The 20,000-nt window shown below is 45.7% G+C and overlaps 1 protein-coding gene across 10 annotated transcripts in view; it reads left to right on the top strand.

Moving 5' to 3' along the window:
• akap9 (A kinase (PRKA) anchor protein 9) overlaps positions 1-20,000 on the top strand; it is a 78,961-nt gene that overhangs the window by 28,975 nt on the left and 29,986 nt on the right. For all 10 annotated transcript variants that reach the window (XM_042076253.1, XM_042076251.1, XM_042076252.1 and 7 more), the window contains 11 exons: positions 1-26; positions 691-922; positions 5,204-5,261; positions 7,242-7,568; positions 8,272-8,652; positions 10,407-10,595; positions 11,371-11,478; positions 12,735-12,844; positions 13,663-13,865; positions 15,313-15,542; positions 19,877-20,000. The exon at positions 1-26 is cut by the window's left edge and continues 92 nt beyond it; the exon at positions 19,877-20,000 is cut by the window's right edge and continues 39 nt beyond it. In XM_042076253.1, the coding sequence (XP_041932187.1) occupies positions 1-26; positions 691-922; positions 5,204-5,261; positions 7,242-7,568; positions 8,272-8,652; positions 10,407-10,595; positions 11,371-11,478; positions 12,735-12,844; positions 13,663-13,865; positions 15,313-15,542; positions 19,877-20,000 (1,988 nt within the window). The remainder of the gene's footprint in view (positions 27-690; positions 923-5,203; positions 5,262-7,241; positions 7,569-8,271; positions 8,653-10,406; positions 10,596-11,370; positions 11,479-12,734; positions 12,845-13,662; positions 13,866-15,312; positions 15,543-19,876) is intronic.

Raw genomic sequence — 20,000 nt, 5'->3', positions numbered from 1 at the left:
GACCCAGGCCTCTGATGGTCGCCACGGTAATGCCGTCATGTCTGTCTTTATTTTCGTCTGTCTGTGGGATTGAGACGCTGTTTAATATGGATCTCACACACACATATTCACACACTCTAACATCTCTTCCCATCCAAACACTCAAGAAATCCACTTGCTTCAAAGCAGAATTGCTGCTTCTATTTTCCTCCCCCTCTGTCTCTCTCTGGCGCAGTGCGTCATTTGGAGGGCTTGGTATTTGCAATCACCTGAAGCACTTATGATGCATATTAAGGTCCAGCCTCACCACTACAAACACTAGTTTCTCTGTTATAAGCTGATTATTTTTCTGTCCTTAGCAGTGATCAAATAACTGTAGTCATTTAATGAAAACTTATGCCCAATCACACCTGAAACAACACAGTTTATGTTAGTGCAACTGTGTTCCTATTGTTTATTACTACTTTTTTAATTAATTAATTTATCACTTTTGCATTACAATTAAGTGAACCTGTAAGTGTTTGTCAGTGTATTTAAGCAAGAACTCCAGTCATTTAATTTTTTTCACACATCTACAATACTAGTCTCCATAGATCATTTGCCTTGTTGTATGTATGTGTGTGTGTGTGTCCTCTGCATGTGCCGCACAGTAATAGTACCCACATCTGGGCCTCTCCTCATGAGTGATGCCATATTCTGCGTTATCTGTAGATGTCCATGGGCGAGGGCAGGTACCGACGGCGCAGGCCGACACCTCCGATCGCCTGCGGGCGGAGTTCCAGGAGCGTCAGGCCCAGCTAGAGCAGCGCCACCTGGAGGAGGTGGAGCGCCTGCGCGCCTACTATCAGCAGCAGGCCAAGGAGACGCAGGAGCGCTACGCCACCGAGGTCATCCTGCTGCAGAACAGGCTCCAGGAGCTCACCGGCACTGACGCCCAGTTCAGGTACACATCTGACCCTCCATAAGGGGCCAGTTTACGGTTCTAATCCAAATACACATTCAGTACAGCACACTGCTGCTCGTGGTCCTCTAGCTGTCTGTGCAGTGGATGCAGTGTGTGGTCAACTTCCTGGGTGATCAATGTGTGTTTGGACCAGAGAGTGTTCCATGTATTGCAGTAGTCTATTACATGATGTGGGTGATTTAAACCAGGTGCCCTAAAGCAAAGCCTCAGGAATTTGGACAAGGGTGGAATCCAAAGTGTTTTGAGGACCAGGGTAGTTCAGATACATTTCTTTTGCACTAACTTGAGATGTCGCAAGCTTGGATCTGAGCTGGCTGAGATATCAGACAACTTTTTACTCCCCAGTTCTGGAAGAACTGATTTGTGTTTATTTTATGGGACAGAACAGCTGCTTAGAGTGCCAACAGTTCCAGCAGTTGACCTTAACAAAGAGGTTGTTATAATATACAGGGTTCCTACGCAGTATGGAAAACCTGGAAAAGTATGGAATTTGATTTTAGTAATTTCCTGGTCTGGATAAGTATGGAAAAAAGAAACAAGGGTTTGGAGAAATATTTGTGTTTCCAGACTATTGCATTTGCAGTACTAATCACTTCACTCAGGTCATAATGAACCATTCCTACTGTTGTGTAGCTTAACTGTCAGTCCCCATCGTCAAGATACAACTATGATTCAACTAAGATACAACTAAAAATGACCAAGCTAAATGGACGAATATTAAGTGTCATTTTTTAATTCACTTCAGTTGTCCATACCTTTGTTTTCACCGAGTTATCCCAAACCAGAAGTGGCCGCAATGTCGAGAATATGGTCAGAAAAATCTAACTAACTAGAATTTTGGAAATTTGAGTATGGAAAAGTATGGAATTTTGAAATGGAAAATGTGTAGGAACCCTGAATATATGACATATATGATCTGTGTGCAGCACAAGCTTGTATTGCAACATACCCATGACATTCTAATGGCTTGGTCACTGAGCTTCAGTCCAAGAGTGAAATTAATTGAAATGTCTTTGGGCTCTTCTCAGCCCTGAGACAATACGTTTGCTGTTACTTTAAGGGCTGTGGTAATAAGAGACAAAAGGTCAGCTGTAATGTTTACTGTTTTTCAGCTGTTTGCTGATATTCACCAGGTTACAAAGTTGGCTTTTCTTCTTATGTCCACCCAGTACACTCAAGCTGTGCTCTTTCTGGCATAGTCTAGTTTGTTACAGCTGTAAGGACATCAAAGAAATGGTATGTGTTCCATTAAGTGAATTGATTGGTCAAGCCGATCAGTTCTGAAACTGACCCTCTGGAGATACACTCCATATTAAATCATGTTAAATCATACAGATAAGTTAATGAATGATGTGTGCTCTTTGAATAGACACACAATAGCTTGATTGTAAATTCTAGATGAGGAGGAATTTCTTTTTTTTTTTTGGGGAGGGGTACTCTTGTTCCCTCAGGCACGAGCTCCTGAAACATTCATGCAGGCTGTCGCCCGTGTGGCTGCTGCCACTGCTCTGTTGCCCTGCTGACGGAGAGAGCTGGAGTAGCCCCGTCTCTGGCCAGCCCCTCTCTCAGGGACGTGTGACCCGATCACACTCCCGGGGGAAATGTCTCGGGCCGCCGTGGTCCAGGTGGCCTCACTGGACACAGTGTCAGGGGCTGGTGTGAGTTTGGGGACATGCTGTGGCTTGCCTGCCTAAAAGTTCATCTATTTTATTATTTTTTTTAAATCATTTTATTGGTTTATTTGATAGGGATCATGCGTATTTATTAACATTGTTGTATTAAAACACCATGTAAATATGGCAGAATTTGTAAAAATAACTACATTTTATCTGCAGTCCCTGGGCAGGTGATATAGGACTAACATAGAGACAGCCAGCAGTCATACAGCAGTCATTCACTATAAATTAAAAGGTACACATAATGGTGACATATACATTGACAAGACATAACATAACAAACAAACATAACAAAAAAAACATGATGACAAAGACATTATTCATCCACCTCATTACCATTACTGCATTCAATTTGAAAGTGAAAGTGTATGGGTGATGAATTCGATTGTTCCCTTGCTCAGTCCTCCTAGTACCAGAAGTACTGGGGTAATGGGGCATTGTGGGTAATGAAACTTGATGGCTAGAGAGCCAACCCAAATTGGGTTCATAGTGGTTGAAAGCTCATCAGGACTCTCACACTTTTGCACACAGTAGGTTTACAACAGAAATAGCAGAGTGTCACAGTGTTGTAGATCAACCTCAGTTCTAGATGTGTATCTTCCATATGTCAGAGCTCCAAACCCCATGTAAACTTGGCTCTCATTTTTTTTTGTCCAGCATGTTCTTCTCCCTAATTGTAACAAAACCCCAGACCGATTAAACCCTCCCATGTGTCGGCCGGGGAAGCTGTTTATCGCTCTGCACCTGTCCCTCAGTTCTGTTCCCTGACAGGTGTGTGCTCAGAGCTCATTATCGGAGGCGATGTGAGTTCAGGGCCTGGCGAGGCGAGGCAGGGCTGTGCATTTTAAAATATTTAAACCTGATAAAAGCTCTCGCTCTCAGTATGTCAGTGGGTTAATGACACAGCACATCCTGCTATAACGGCACAGCTTATGGGAAACCATCGGCACTCTAGTCTTGAACATATAATTGTGTCCTTATGTACTTATTTATTTGTTATTGTTTTGAATTCATTTGTTTGTTCTCAGATCTGAAGTGGACCATTGCAAATGGATTTTTCCTAATGTCATCAGCAATCAATGTTGTAATCTTAAACTCAGGATCTTATCTTGTCTCGGTCTTATCAGGGGAGATTCACCTTTGTGAGGGGGCAGGGAGGAAGCTGTAAATGTCACGCTTTGGATTAGTGATTATGTCAGGAGCTCAAGATGTAGCTTATTCTCAGAGCTGCAGATAATTCCAGACATTTTGGGTTATTGTACTGGATGGACTGTGGATATGGTGCCATCTATTGGTGACTGAGGTTGTCTAGCCAGACTACAGTAGGTTTTTGGTTGGAATGATGTCTGGGAAATATAGACCCTTTCAACAATAAAAACAAAAACAATGCTTGAATGTTCTATTTGGGTCCCAATCTACTTTCCCTGCATTAAGATAACATATGGAATGTTAAAAAAAGGAAGTCTTGTGGGGCCAACTATGATGCTGATAATGGAACTTTCTTGAAAGGGTCTCTAGATTAGTCTTTTCATCTCATTAAAAATGTTGGTGTAAACAAAGGGTAATTGTTGTTGTTGGTGGTGAAAGTATTAGTAACAGTAGCAGCAGCAACAGAGGAAATAGGCATAGTATAATTACTGCTATGATGATAAAGGTATCACAGCTTCAGGCAAAGCAGGGTTTTTTGCAGTGTTCAACCCTGTGGCAATGTGACTTCTCTGTCTGTGTTACTTCAATTTGTATTCAAATTATTTAATATCTAAATTAGCCTTTTTGCATACCTGTCTGTAACCTGTTAAGTATTGCTATTTGCATGCAAAGTCATTTGACTGGTAAATAATGTGTGCCCTGTAAACACTAATAGGTTTTAAATTAATTAAGTTACTCCTTTATGACTAAAAATCAGTTTTTGTTGATTTAATTTCTCTGAAAATACTAATGCTTTAATTTGATAAGAGCTCATTTTAGATTTGATGGCACATGGCAAACAAAAACAGCAATTAGAGTGAAACAGTGATTAGTAATAGCAGGCATTAGATAGTAATTAGTACATCATAATGATGAGGCACATATGAATATACTTGATTAGGAAACGGCTTGGCATGGAATTTGCGCCCACCGTTCCATGCCCCACATGGCATGTTTATATTTCGATTTTCTGTTTAAGTGTGTGTGTGTGTGTGTGTGTGTGTGTGTGTGTGTGTGTGTGTGTGTATATATATATATATTATATATATATTTTTTTTATATATATATATATATATATATATATATGTATGTGTATGTATATGTACGTATGTATATATGTATATGTGTGTGTGTAGTAGGATACGATATTTAAGTATGTATGTGTTGTAGGGTATATTGTGCATTGACTGACACTGGTGAGACTAAGGATTGTTTCCCAAGCAGAACAGCAATTTTTGCATCATCTAGCTGATACACTATCCATGCATGATGTATATGAACAGTTGTGAGTCTGTGCGATTGATTTCTCACATTTTTGCGCTGATTGTAAAGGGACTGGGCTATTGACCATTGAGGGTGGAATGATCAAGTTGTCAATAACTGTCTTGTCTTTCAGCATACCAAGCATGTCGGAGCATCCCATGCAGAAGGAAGAGGAAGTCGAAGAGTTTAAGGTCAGTGATTCTCAAATATTCGAATGCACAAGACCAAAAGCAGCACAATATGGCATATATTCCCTGAACAATTAAGTTGATGCTAGTTAAGCTGAATTAGCTGTTGGTAGGGTATTAATTAAACAAACATTTATTTTTTTTATACAAATATATATGTATAAAATTACACAATTCATAAACATTGCAAAACACTTGCATAATTTATCAGTATAACTTTATTTATTTTAAAGTTCATGTCATAAAAGTATTACACTGACATTTTTTTTAACTCTTTAACTTGTTCTTCAAATAAAGGGAATGACATTTGTTTGCTCGATAGAGAAAGCTTAATTGGTGTTAATGCACTGCAATTGGTTTTTCCAAGATTATATAAAGCGGTTGATAGGCATCATCCAGAAAATCACGTCCCCTGCCTAAAATTACAATGCTAGCCATGTCAAAGCGGCTGAAAGCAATCTGCCTGGCTGATTTCAGCTGCACCTACTATGTTATTGGTGCTGTGCCAGTGCCCAGTGACTCTCTCTCTCTCTCGCTCTCTCTCTCTCTCTCTCCTCCCCCTCCTCCCCTGTCTCTCCATCCACATGTGTCCCCGGCTCTTAAGTGACAGATAAATAGAGAGAAAGAGAGTGGATGACGGAGGGAGAGAGAGACAAAACACTCATTTAAATCAAGTGACTCACTGTGTCGTCAGCACAAGCAGCTGAACCGTGCCCATGGCCAAAAAGTGCCCCAGATCTTTGGGTCGGTACACCACGCCATGCCACGCCACACCACACCACAGCACAGCACAGCACACAGTACTCCAAACCCAGACTGAACTCCGCTTTGCTCTACTGACAGAGGAAGCTGAAGTGGGGCTGTTATGTAAGCCTGGATGTAACAGCAGCAGCAGCAGCAGCAGTAGTGATAGCAGTAGTAGTAGTTGTATTATTAGCCGTAGCATGGACATCAGCAGCAGGGCAGAATAGTAGAGCAAAAGACACGCTCTTCAGGCACAATGAAAGGCCCGCTTTCTACGCTCAAGTGAACAAGCCCATTTTTTTTATTATTTAATTATCCCCCCCCCCCCCCCCCCTCCTCCTCCAGCCATCACTCACTCTCTCTCTCTCGCTGCGTGTTCACTCACTCGTTCGCTCGCTTGGCAGCGAGGCACAAGAGCATTTGGCGGTGAATGAGAAGAGACGAGAGGACCAAAGCGATCAGTGAGAGAGGGGGACACTTTTGGAAAGAAGAGGAAGAGAGGAGGGGAGGGGAGAGGAGAGGAGGAATAGAATTTGTGAGGAGGAGAGATGTGCTTGATGGCGACATCAGCAGAGATGAAGTGAAGTCACAGCCAGAGTGGGGGAGAGACATGGAGAGGTAAACAGCGTCTGTGAAAACAGGTCACTTGAAAAATATGAGGCGGATGGAGTGCGAGATGTGAGGAAAAGCAAAGACCTTTTTTAAAGAGGCAGACGAATGTTGAAACAAACCAGCGTGAAGCTTTCAGGCTGCCAAAAGATCAATTCATATGCTGAACATTTACAGGAAAAAAATATCAAGAGTTAGAATGTTCTAGAAACCAAAACAGCAATACCACTACTAAATGTGACTGCCTTTTATGCTCTATAAAAGTCTTGCGTCAGCAGCGGTTCACTTATCTATCAGCCTTTGAGGTACCGAAGGCACATACACGCGCACACACAGACACACACACACACACACACACACACACACACACACACACACACACTCACACACACACAGCCTGCTGTTCTATGGGAGGCATGGAGAGCAGAGGAGTCAGCCAAGTCGGCGGCAGATCACTGAAGCCTTTTTCTGTTTTTCAGACTAAATGGAGCTCTTTCTGCTGAGCCCTAAATGGGACTTCACACTGTCTTCACAACCGCTCCTCCTGTTGTTTTCTCTTTCTCATCCTTCTTCTCTCTCTCTCCCTCTCCCCCTCTCTCGGTCCGTTTCTCTTCTCACTCGCTCGCGTAGTGGGAGGAGGACGTGGAGGCGGAGGCAGAGCTCCAGGGTCCGTCGGTGAGGTCGTCGGCGTCGTCTGCCGCGGCGGGACTGTCGCGGCAGCTGCAGTCGCTCCGGCAGGCTCTCTACCACAAGTACCTCCAGGAGGTGACCGCCCTCAAGGAGCAACACCGCGCCGAGCTGGAGCGCCTACGGAGGGAGAGGCAAGGAGAGGAGGAGGAGGAGCAGGAAGAGGAGGAGGAGGGGCGCGTAACGGTCAACGGCGAGCAGCGGTCAAGCAAGAGACGGGGAGAGCAGCTGACCCACTCAGTGGAGAGGGTGGAGGAGGAAATCGCCAAGGTACAGAGCGGGAGAATAGGGGAAGAGAAGGGGGGAGGTTAAAAGACAGAATATGACTCAGGAAAGGAGCTGATTAGAGGGAAAGGAGGAATTAATTTACAAGGAAAGAAAAGAGAGGGGCATGAGGAGAGGAGGGGAGAATTTGGGTATCCTCACATTTGAGAATCAGAGCTTCTTTTTAAAAACCACTCTAAGATGCATTAAAGTTTTGCTAGTTCTATCAGTAAAATATGCCAAATATGCCTATTAAATATGTTATTAGTATTGTAAATATATGATCATAATTATGACCAGTGGTCAGGTGTTATGACCAGGGTGTTTTGTATGTTAGATGCTTGACAGTTACAGAGAGGATCAAGTTTTGTTGTGGTAACCTTTTATGGAATGAGTATATTTTTGGTCCCTGAGAGTGACTTTGTCCCCTGGACTGTTGTGGTCTTCTGATGTGTTGTGTACCTCCTGGCATTTTCAGTGTGGAAGCCAGATGTCAGTCTTGTTTTGTTATTCATTATTGCAGTATGACCCAGTTGTTAATTAGTCGGTCCTTCTTTCTCACCCCCTCTCTCTCATCCTTTCCTCTCTCTCTCTCTCTCTCTCTCTCTCTCTCTTTCTCTCTCTCTCTTTCTTTCTTTCTTTCTCTCTGTCTCTCTCTCTCTCTCTCTCACTCTCTCTGTCTCTCTCTCTCTTTCTCCCCCTTTCTCAGGTCATAGTGCAGATGTCAGTGGAGTTTGCCCAACAAACAGAGCTGGCTCGTCTGGCCAAGCAGGCACGGGAGACCTCCTCCGCCATGCAGACCCAGCCGCCAGAGGGGGAGCAGGACGAATATGGGGAGGAGGTGGTGGATGGCCTGGGGCTCCCCGTTGAGGAGCAGCTCCAGGAGATGCGGAGGAGACACCGGGAGGAGGTGCAGCGTCTGGAATTGGAGCTGCAGGAGCTCAGCCGGCAGCTGAGGGCAGCTGAGGAGCGGGCAGACGCCGACGCCGCCGTACGCGGGCCAGACTCGGCCCGGATGCGGACAAGCCTGGCGGACGAGGCGGTGGCATGGGGCCCGACGGCACGAGCCCACGCCGAGCCTCACACAAAGGTGAGCTCTGTTCTGCTCTGTTGTGCCTGTCTGCCTGCGCCTCATGTGGTCTGCGTGGTGCCAAGCGCTCGGAGCCTCTCTCTAAAAGAGCGCCGCTCAGCAGGAGAAGCAGCCCTCTGAGGGGAAGAAAAACCACCCTGAGGAGCCTCAAAATGCCACAGTTGACAGCCGTGATGGAAGGAGGCGGCTGCAGGAGTTTATGACAGCAGAAGTGAACTCAAGTGTGAATTATTCTTTTAGATAACGCTGCCAAACCTACAATGGACTTAATCGCATGTAGGGGTGTGCATGTGCACTTTATCCGTGGCTCTCACTCTGTGTGTGTGTGTGTGTGTGTGTGTGCGTGCGCGTCTGTGTGTGTGAGAGTGAAGATAGAGTGTGTGTGTTATGAGGAAGTGCAGTCAGTAAGCACCCATCCTGAGAGACAAAAAGTGCAAGAGAGAGAATAAGAGAGAGAGAGGGGGCAAGAAAGAGAGAGTGGGCAAGAGAGCGAAGGGGGGGGGGTGAGATGGAGTGACCGATGAAGCCTGTACTATAGTGTGTGGTGCGCGGCCGGCCGGTCTTTTCACAGGACATTTAGCGCATGAGTGCCCAGCTGGGCTGCCGAGCCGTCTCCGTGGCGATGCAATACGACAGGAGGATTTCATATTCCCACACGACACAGCGGTGTGCTTCTAAATTAGGCTCAAAGTGGAGGCCTTATCCACAGCGAGGCCTTTATTAATTCCATTTCACTTGAGGCCCCTGACTCAAATTAAAATATCACTCGCATGCAGGGGACGTGCCTCCGTCTTTTTTGCCAGGTAATGATTTCACACGCTGATTTCATGTTCAGTGAATGATGTAGACAAGCTAGTCTTTTTCATAAGCACGGCTTGCCTGAAGATCTTATATTCAAGATTATATTTAGGATGTGCAAAGGACTACAGCCTGAAGGAGATCACAGATCACAGACTGTGCATCTGCACAGCCTGCAAAGTTTATATCTACAAACAATTATTCAATACAACATATCCATTTCCAGGGGAAGCTCAGTTGAGTATTAACCAGGAGATTCATGCTTACTTACTTCTGATATTTTTAGGCATTAGTTATCCGTTGTGTATCCTCTTGTATGTGCATTTACTGTGTTCATAATATTCTGCCTCTGAGATATAGATTAGAGGCTGGACTTGTAAAGTACCTATTGATGTATAGCTTGTTGGTGTCTGTTGGTGCTGCCAATGCTAATGGATTGCACACATGAGCAATATCCGAGGTGCTGTGTGTGCTGCATTAGCTTCCACACAAGGAACGAGAAACCACACTCTCAGTGCAGTTTAATGTCATTTAATTGAATGTGTTTAGTTACTTCATCGGTCTTCTACTAATAAGATGTTTTGGTGTAGTTAGTTCACAGGGAATTTAATAACTGAAATTGCTCTGAGAGCTAATCATGTAAGTAAAACAAGTAGTAATCACTTCTACTTTAATGTCTTCTCTTGTGACCTTGTTAACTTCCAAAAGTGGCTGTTGTGAATGATGCACCAGTAACTGTGAATGGTATTTATTGTTAATGTTGGGTCCCGAAAATCATAATATGCTATAGATCTAAGACTATATAAATGTAAATGATATGCTTTACCTACACAAGATCATGTCAGAAGATGTAGATCCTCAGAGGCTGTCTAAATGATGTACTGTGTGTGTCTGTGTGTGTCTGTGTGTTGTGTGTGCGGTGTGTTGTGTGTGTGTGTGTGCGTGCGTGTGCGTAGGCTGAGATGGCCGCTGGGTCGGAGTCGCTGCTGGAGGAGCTGCAGCGGGCGCTGGGTCAGCAGGAGCAGGAGCACAGCAGGGAGCTGGAGGAGCTCCGGGCCGCCCACGCACACCAGCTGGAGGAGCAGAGGGACCAGCAGCTCCAGCTCAGCGCCCAGCTCCACACACTACACGCCCAGCTAGAGCAGGTACCCGCCACCACACAGGCTCACCTCACCTCACCTCACCTCACATCACATCACATCAACGCCACTAGCTCTCTCACAGGCGCGGGCCGCGGCACAACACATAGCTAGGACGCACGCAAGCAGAACTAGCACAGTTTAGCCTAAAGCAGCAAAGCAGGCAGGGACTGCAAGCATTCATCCATCCTGATTAGCATGCAGCTTTTTTTGAGTGTGCAGGTATGGCTAGAGTAGGAGGCCCACAGGATCTGGTGACGACACCGGTAGCTACAGGGACAGCTATGTGATAACAGCTAAAGCAAGCGCAGCTGAGCTGCCAGTTAAAGGATCATACAGCTGTGGTGGCACAGCTGAGGACTCTAGCCTGACACGGCTCCCAAGAGCCATCATAATAGCAGCAGAGCACACGTGTAGCCTACTGCAATGTAGTGGTGTAAGGGCATGAAAACAAGCATGTAGGTTTAGCAATTATGCTATATCACTTCAGTGTCAGTGTCCTAGAGCTAGAATAACTGCAGGATGGAGTTGGATTGTTGCAGATTTTACCATAACAGTACTACCTGTTCCTGTGTATTAGCCGCATTGTGTATAAACCGCAGGACAGTGTTTTAATGCAAGTTAAAAAAAACATATTAATACCATATTAACCTCATAGCTGAAATAATTTTGCAAAATTAATGTATAAACCGCTGCTATTAGTTGGGAAATTACGGTACCACCTATATATGTGGATACAGTAACAACAAACCTTGATAATTTGCTTTGATGTGAACCGAAGGAGGCGCAAATGAGAGAAGCAGATGATGGACAGACCATGAGAAGAGAGAGACAAACGCAGCAGAAGCAGGATCGCAACGTCCAGAGCACCTCAACACAGACCGAGCAGGTAAGAGTGGCTGTGGAGTGTGGACTCCCACGCACTCCATTTCTGCCTTCAAATTCAGGCTAAAAACCCACCTTTACTCCCTGCCCTTCCTTGTTCCCTAATGCTGTATTCCTGCTCATCCTATTGTGTTGTCTGCCCTGATATTGAAGGTTTCTTTTTATTTATGTTTTTTATGACTATTGGTCCAGTGTGTTTTTATTATTTGTCTTAGTCTTTATCTTTAGTTATCCACTGTACAGCACTTTGGTCAGTTTATGCTGTGTTTAAATGTGCTTTATAAATTAAATTTACTTACTTACAGCGAAGCTACACCAGGCGCGTAACTGAAGCGTTCCGTTCGCGACGTATAAAATCCATTTTAGATGAATGGTCTATATTTTTGGAATGTACGCGCCGCTATCACGTCTGGTGTAGCTACTTCCATTGATTATAGTGGAAGCTAATTGTTGCAACAGACGCAATGCGAATGGTACGCTTCAGTTACGTGCCTGGTGTAGCTCAGCCCTTACATACAGTACGTACAAGGTCCTACCTACCTCCTCCCTGAGCTCCCCATGCATGTTCTCCTCCTCTGCTCTCTGACACTGCTCTTAGCAAGCTCCGGTGGTGTTGCTGTGTGTTGTTTTTATAGACCCTTTCAACAATAAAAACAAAAACAATGCTTGAACGTTCTATTTGGGCCCCAATATACTTCCTCTGCATTAAGATAACATATGGAATGTTAAAAAGGAAGTCTTGTGGGGCCAACTATGATGCTGATAATGGAACTCTCTTGAAAGGGTCCATAGTAGTTCACTTTCACTGTGTCCTACTTGAGCTTCGCTCCTGTCAGCCAGCTTGTGATTGGCATGCATATTTAAAAACAGTCCCTAGAGGGGGAGGCTGCCATCCTCCTTTGGCTGTGTTTTAACCTGCACTTCTGCTGTTGGCCAAGAGATGGCGCTTGCTCATGCCGCATCCTGCCAACACAGGTGCGCTTGTTGCCATAGCAGCCCAGCTGATAGTAATGTTTCTGCCCTTTGTGACTCCTAGGAGTCTGAGTGAGAGGAGAGGAGTGACTGAGGGTGTGTGTTTGTGTGTTTATGTGTGTGTTTGCTGCAGTGTCCCTACTGCATTTGAATGTGTTTTTATTAGCAGTGAGCCAGGACGACCCTGACCTAAGGGAGTCTTGTGTGCGTGTGACTGTTCTGAGTACGAGGGCATCAATGACGGGGTTTTTGTCTGTTATTTCCCTACTGTCTGTCCGCCAACTACAGCAGGCCGCTGAGGAGGAAGATGAGAGGACGAGGAAGAGGAAGGAGGAAACAGGAAGAGGGGCCTCGACAGGAGCTCAAGACACATCCTCGGATGTTATCACCACAGAGAGGTACACTCAAATATCAGAAACGATATCAAGAAAATAAATATATTAATATAGTTTTAACTTGAAAAGTTTTTTTTTTTTTAAGTTTTCATTTAAAAAAAATTCTCCTGTTATTTCAGATGATGCATCTTGTATGCTATTGAAGTGGATAGTAGGCTTGAGGAATTGCACAATTATTAGAGAGGACATTTTGTGTCATTGTATTTGCTTACTGAGCTTTATGTGACTCGCCCATTGTTCCTCCTGTGTCATTAATGCACCATTGAGAACCCGGCTCGGCTCACAGCCCTCGTGTATTCTGTGTATCCTTGGCAGCCACTGTGATGACTAGTCCTCTCAGAAATGGCCAATAGAATGTTTGTTACAAATGTGTATATTGGTATGTTTAATATTAACATTAACTTTACACAGTTGTGCTCATAAGTGTATGTACTCTGGCAGATTGCCATTCTTTAAAAAAAAAAAAACACGAGTCATCATGCAAAACACTTTTCTTTTTTTTTTTGATGAGATTCAAATGAAACCACAAGGCATCAGAATAGTGCCTACACAGTTACTGTGTATTGCCCCCTTAAGCATCAATGGCGGCTTGCAGTTTTTTGTGATAGTTGTGGACGAGTACCTATATTTTCTCTTCTTGACCAAAAGCGTCCGGGTCTTGTAAGTCATGGGTTGTCCAGCATGAACTGGACGTTTGAGTAAAAATATCCTTTACCCTAGGTATTATAAATATAAAGACTTTCCAATGTTGGGCTTGTATATCTCAATAATATGGCGCTGTATCTAAAAACTTGTCTTGTTATTGGTGTGTGCCCGCGTAGGAACCTGCTTCGAAAAGCCAACGAGCGCCTGCGCCAGGTCCTCAGTGATGTGCTCAAGACCACGGCAGCCGCTGAGGAGACCATTGGAAGGCATGTGGAGGGCCTCCTGGAGGCCACCAGCAGGGGGCAGCACCCGCCCCACAGGCCCACCTGGCAGAGGGCCCACGCAGAGGCCTTCAAACCCTACACTGGACCCGCTGGAGGTCAGTATTACAGACAAGCCACAGATGAAGAGTTTGGCTTTGGGTCAGTGTCTTGGAACTATGGAACTGTAGGGCCACTTTTATACTAGAATTTAACACATTTGTATAGAAAGATTGTTACCTTGATAAAATAGATGAAGGATATCCATAGAGACTGCTAGCCCATACGGATAGCTCAGAGACTCCTAGAACTCATTTCCAGAGTGAGATATGAGGTATGACAGTAATTGTTTTAATTGGAATGCTGCTGACGAAGCAGCATGAGCGCTAACTGGCACAGCGACTCATAAATCTTGCATGGCGGGTTTGCTCATCATAAGCTCTGTGATTTGAAGCACCCTTAAAGGAAGTCTAAGGACTAGAGTCTTGGTCATCAGATGCAATATAAAGATGTAGGCGCATCAAATGTCCACAAAACTCAGGTAATCAGACTCCGAAGAATGGCTGCGATATTGAACGCTTGAACTGATTGGGACCAATGAGGTTAGCTGTCTCTGTTGACCTGACACTGATGCGAAAAGTACTATGAAATAATCATCAGGCTTCACGACTGTAGTGCAGCTTGAACATGTAATATGTGATGATGACGACATCTTGACAAAACCTGTCAACAGCATAACAAATGTCACTTCTCATTAAAATGATTACCTCATTCGGTAGCTCCTAAAGTATGCATAAAATATGTGTTCTCATGCCGTGAGTCAGAAAAGGTGTAGGGTGTACAGCTCCTGCCTCGTATTCCTTCCAGCTTAGCCAAGAGGCAGCCAGCTGATTGACATTCCCATAATTCACTTTTGCGCTTGCCTGACTCTGCCCACACATGTACAGTATGTTACATGTCGGGGATTAAAGTTTGTGCTACTTAAGGAAGCAGTATGTCTCCATGAGAAGGGGGGTTCTGTGTGTTGTTTGGAATGAAGAAATAACCCTGCATAAAATGTGATTACTTTGTTGTGGATCTGTCATCAGTGGTGAATGTACTTTATTTTTGTGGTTTATGTTAGTGCCGTCCTATCCAACAAAGTCACTTTGTTATTGAGCACAGACCTCTCTCTGTACCAGAGGGACGTGTGGTTAAGTTAAAAAAGGGAGAGAGAGCAAACAGACACAGCAGAGAGAGAGAAAGAGAGGGGAGAATGAGTGAGCGTTATTGAACGACAGTGAGAGAACGACTCGTTCAGTTTGAATAAATAATGCGTGCAGCTGTATAACAATATTGATTCTAGAGGACAGTCACAATTCACCTTTGATGCTAATAGCAGTGCTACACATTAGAGATGAGCTTTCTCTTCACTGTGTTAACACAAATCAAAAAGTATGTGACCATTTTGCTTTCCACTTACATTTAACTTTTGTCAAAATGCCATAGAATTTTTTTTTCCATGGTAAAGCTTCGATGAGACATAAGGTGGTTTTGAGAATTAAAAACAAACTAAATTGATTTCAGATGAGTCGTCAGAGAGTTGCCATGGTAGCGAGACGGTGGCGGACGAAGCAAGCGTGTGGTCAGGCGAGACTGAGGTGGACGAGGGCCTGGAGCTGTCGCAGCAGCTGCTGGAGGGCTCGCTGGCCACCGGGGCGGCGCTGGAGAACGAGGAGTACCTGACCACCATCAGCACCCGCCTGCAGGCCGCCGTGGAGAAGCTGCTACTCGCCATCTCTGAGACCACCAACCAGGTACGCCACGCCAGTAGCCACAGAGAGAGAGAGACAGGAGCAAGATCTGCCATGGTGATCTGGTATGAATTCTGGCTAGATCTGGCATGGTGATCTGGTATGAATTCAGCAGTTCAGTTAAAGTCAGGGGTAAAATGATCTTGGCACGTTCTAGCTTGGATTTGGCCCAATAGTCGGGAAGGGGCTACTGAGTTCTCAACCAGGCTTAAAGAGTGGCATGACTGCTAGGTTTACAGTACAGTAAGTCTGCCTAACAGGTCATTCAGATAAAACAGGCATATCGAGTATGATTGATATCGGTGAGGTTGCGATGTTGACACCCAAGGAAACAGGCGTCATTTGATGGATTTGGCAATCATGCCACATCATTACACCATTCAAGTTCAGACCGATAATCATTGTATCCATTTATATGTTGGACTTTTATGTTGTAGTAGTATTGTAGTATTAATTCAGTCGTGGAAGAACTCTGCTGTCCAGCATGCTGTTCACATAATCTCCGGTCCCCAGTCTGCATGCCCCCCTCTCCACTGGGCAGTGCCCGTCCCCGTGGAGACCAGCAAGTGGAATGGTGTCTCTGTTCCGGAATGGCTACACAATAGCCTGGCTCATTCCCTCTGGTTGCCCATAGATACAGGCGGATTTGCATAAATCTTTGTCCTGTTCGGTCATTGATGATACAGCTGCCCTCGGACGCGTCCTCTTAACCCTCCCCCCTCACTCACACTCCTTTGTGTGTTTGTGTGTGTGTGTGTGTGTGTGTGTGTGTGTGTGTGTGTGTGTGTGTGTGTGTGTTACACATCAGCTTTGTACACTTAGTTGGAGTTATGTAATCAGACATTTTTATTACACCCTCATTGATCACCATCACTCTGACAGGCAGAAGCACCACTGAACACTCAGCATGTGGTCACATACCCTCAGCTGCCTTTTGCATGAATTTGGATACCACGTTCTCTAGAGAGTTTCAGGGAAAGAAAAGTGGGTTGGGGAAATATGTCTGATATGGGAAGGCGTGGGCCTGTGTATCCCACAACACCTCCCTCCATACAGTGCTTTCAGCACACAAAAGCACAGCCTGAGGTAAATACCCTGTCCCCCACCTATGCTAAGGTCACTTGTCTTTAATGTTAAATCAGCAAGAGATCTACGGTATGTTTACATGGGCTGCAGGACAAATGACCTAGCTTTTCTTACTGGACTATTAACGTGTGATAAGAACGTTTAAATTTACTTGACAGGTTATCAGTTTCTGGCAGAGTGAATTCACTTTTTTGCCTGTTGTGTGGCTGATTTGAGATCAGCCACGGTTTGCAGTCAGCCAAAGGTTTGCTGGGGGTTAATGATTTATAGTGTTCATTCTTATGTTTGGTAGTTAAGGACCGACTGTGAATGAGGATTGATGGTATTAGGCCCTCAGGAATGTTGTCACTTGGCACCTGTTCAGCATAGATGATCTTCAAGGGTTTCCAGAGGAAGAGAGAGGGAAAAGTTGGTTGATCAATAACTTTCTACTTTCTACAATAACTTTCTAAATCAGATTGAGTGGGAGTGAGTTACCAAGTTAATGAAGCAAATTTGGTGAGCATGTTTGTGAGCGGGTGTATCTGAGTGTGTGTTTGAGAGAGAAACAGACAAAAATAACTTTCTGCAGCTCGTCACAACAACTTGCTTAAATAATCCTTACCAATATGGGGCATTCCAGTTAGACAAGCTCCTAAGAAAAAGGGTGTGTGTGTGTGTGTGTGTGTGGAGCAGAGCTGTACCTGCCTACTCTCCCGCGGGCTTCAGCCTGTCGACTCCTCCCCCAGCTGATCTGTGTCCTCCTGCACATGCCCACAAACCAGGAAGTGACAGGCTCTCCCACGGCTGGGGCTCACACTCCGACTTCAGCTCGACAGGGGGACAGACAGCTTAGCGCGTTAGCACTCCACTCTTTGAATTAGTGTGTGTGTGTGTGTGTGTGAGAGAGAGCGTGTCTGTGAGAGAGCGTGTCTGTGAGAGTGTGTGTGTGTGTGGGGAGAAGAACAGACAGGGGCACACAAAGTGGAAGAGTGCAGAAAAGGATTTCTGTGTGACAGACACAGCAAGGGGTTTTGAGAAGGAGTGGAGTAAAGCAGCAGAAGAAGAAGAGGAGGAGGAGGAGGAGCAGCAGGAGGAGGACAGGAGGGAGCCCTGATCCCCAACACTATTCCACCACCACCACCCCCACCCCAGCTGGTGTCTGTGGGGACTACTACTGCCCCTCTAAGACTCCCAGACCCACAGAGGAACCTGGAGTGGAAGAAATAAAGTGGAAGAGGGGGATTGAAGAAGAGGAGGAGGAGGAAGCTTGTTGTCCTGCCTGTGTGCTCTCCTCTCTAACCCCCCCCCCACCTTAGCACCGTAGCGGCAGGGGCCCGTGTGGAGTAATTAACGAAGCCGTGAGCGCTCTCTCAGCGGAGCGTTGCCGTGGGAGCATGGAATTGTTAATGAGTTTCCAGCAGGACTCGCAGGGGCAGAGGGGGTGCTGAACTCAGGCACTAGACACAGAGAGAGAGGGAGAGAGGGAGAGAGGGAGAGAGAGAGAGGGAGAGAGAGAGAGAGAGAGGGTGAACAAGTGGAAGAAAGAGTCTGCCCGTGATTCGGAGTTCTTTCTTTGAAAGCGCAGTCCTTTCTGTCTGTGCCTGTTGTTCTTTCAGACGTGTCCCTATTTGCATTGTTCTCACAGGTTTGCAACTCCAAAGAAAGGCGACACAGGGTTTGCTCTGCCCTAATTCAGGAGGAACTTGTTTTGTATTCATTAATTCATTCATTCATTCATGCATGGTGACTCAAAGTTTTGGTTATGTCACTGAACAGGATCCTCCCAGTGTATACTGGCCCTGGGTCTACCTTGTAGACCATGTGTCTGGCTGTGTTTACTAAAGGCTTAGCCCACTGCGGGGCTGTAGAGACTGTTGCTTAGCTCTGCTATGTTACCTCCTGTGAGCCGCGCTAAGCTACCAAAGCAATCTACCGTCATGGATGTTATCATTTGCCAGTGGCAGGATTTAACCCTGTTTTGTTGAGCATCTGGGAGTCTTTGAGTCAACATGGATTCCTTTCGTAACTACTGGAAGTCTAGTGTGCTGGGGAATGGCTGGGTGGAGAGCCAGAACGAGGACGTGTACGAGGTGGAGTCGCGCGTGCCACTGCCTCGGCCGTTCCCCTTAACCACCGAGCTGAACGAGAAGAATGCGGTGGTGGTGCAGACCCAGATCTCACACATCAACCACCGGGTCAACGGCCACCTCCTCAAGGTCGTCTCCAAGATCTCTTTACCCACCCCTCCCTACACAGTAAGTCCAGGACCGACCAGGAGTGTGTGTGTGCCCGTCTGTGTGCACGTGCATTTAGGTGTGTGTATGTGTCAGAAACTCACAGACCCCTGACCAGTCAGAGGGTGAGACTGCTATTTGCCTACAGTGAGGTGTTAGGCCCGCATTCACTGCTCAGAGGAGTTCTCAGTCACGCTGTCGTTTCCTTGTCAACTATGACCTTTGCTTCTGCAGATATATGGGCCTCATATATATATACAAGACTGCGTGTGTGGGCCGTAAATGGCTTTACAACACTGATTAGCGATTACTGTCAGAATCCAGAAGCGCCAGTACAGTGCAGAATATAGACATCTCAAGCTCGTATTTCTTCTTTGGCTAAATTCAGTGACATTTCTGGACAGGTTTCACAGTGTGGTTTGTAGTCTGACGTCTTCTAAAAACAATCCTTATGTGGCTTAGCTGGCTTGCAAATATGAGAGAACACAATATGTTTATTATTTCCTTTTTAAAGTCTTTCCACTGGTTGACCCATTTCCCATACTCTAAAATGGCCCTCATGGGGTCCCCAATGCCCCAGAGGAACAGGTGAAGTTGTCTGACCTCTGTCCTGCTAACCCTGTGTGTGCTGGTGGCTGTGTGGCAGCTGGGGAGTCACTCCTGTTTGACCCCCATTGAATGGGTCACCCATATGTGCCAGTAGACCAGGTGTCCGATGAACTGCCTGTTGGGCCTGGCGTCTCTTTTAACTCTATTTTTCTTCTTTATTTTTTCTTTTTCACTTTCTCTCTCTTCCTTTTCTCCTCATCCCTACACCTGTCCTTCCCTGTTCCCCCATCCCTTCTCATCTCTTTCCCTCTTCCTAATCTACTCTCCATCTATCCCCCTCTCTCTCTCCATCCCCCTCTCTCTCACTCTCTCTCCATCTCTCTCCCCATCCCTCTCTCTCTCCCTCTCCATCTCCCCTTTTCTCTCCATCCCTCTCTCTCCCTCTTCATCTCTCTTTCTCGCTCCATCTCTCTTTCTCTCTCTCAGCTGGAGCATGCCCGTGTGACGCAGACAGAGTTGATGCGGGAGTCGTTCCGCAACAATGAGGAGGTGCAGGATCTGATGAGGCGGCAGGAGGAGCTGCAGGAGCAGCTCAGTGAGGAGGGGCGCG

Source organism: Alosa sapidissima, chromosome 21 (genome assembly GCF_018492685.1).
Source record: "Alosa sapidissima isolate fAloSap1 chromosome 21, fAloSap1.pri, whole genome shotgun sequence".
NCBI classification, from domain to species: Eukaryota; Metazoa; Chordata; class Actinopteri; order Clupeiformes; family Clupeidae; genus Alosa; species Alosa sapidissima.
The sequence above is the reverse complement of the archived record's forward strand: the minus strand, read 5'-3'. Positions and strand labels throughout refer to the sequence as shown.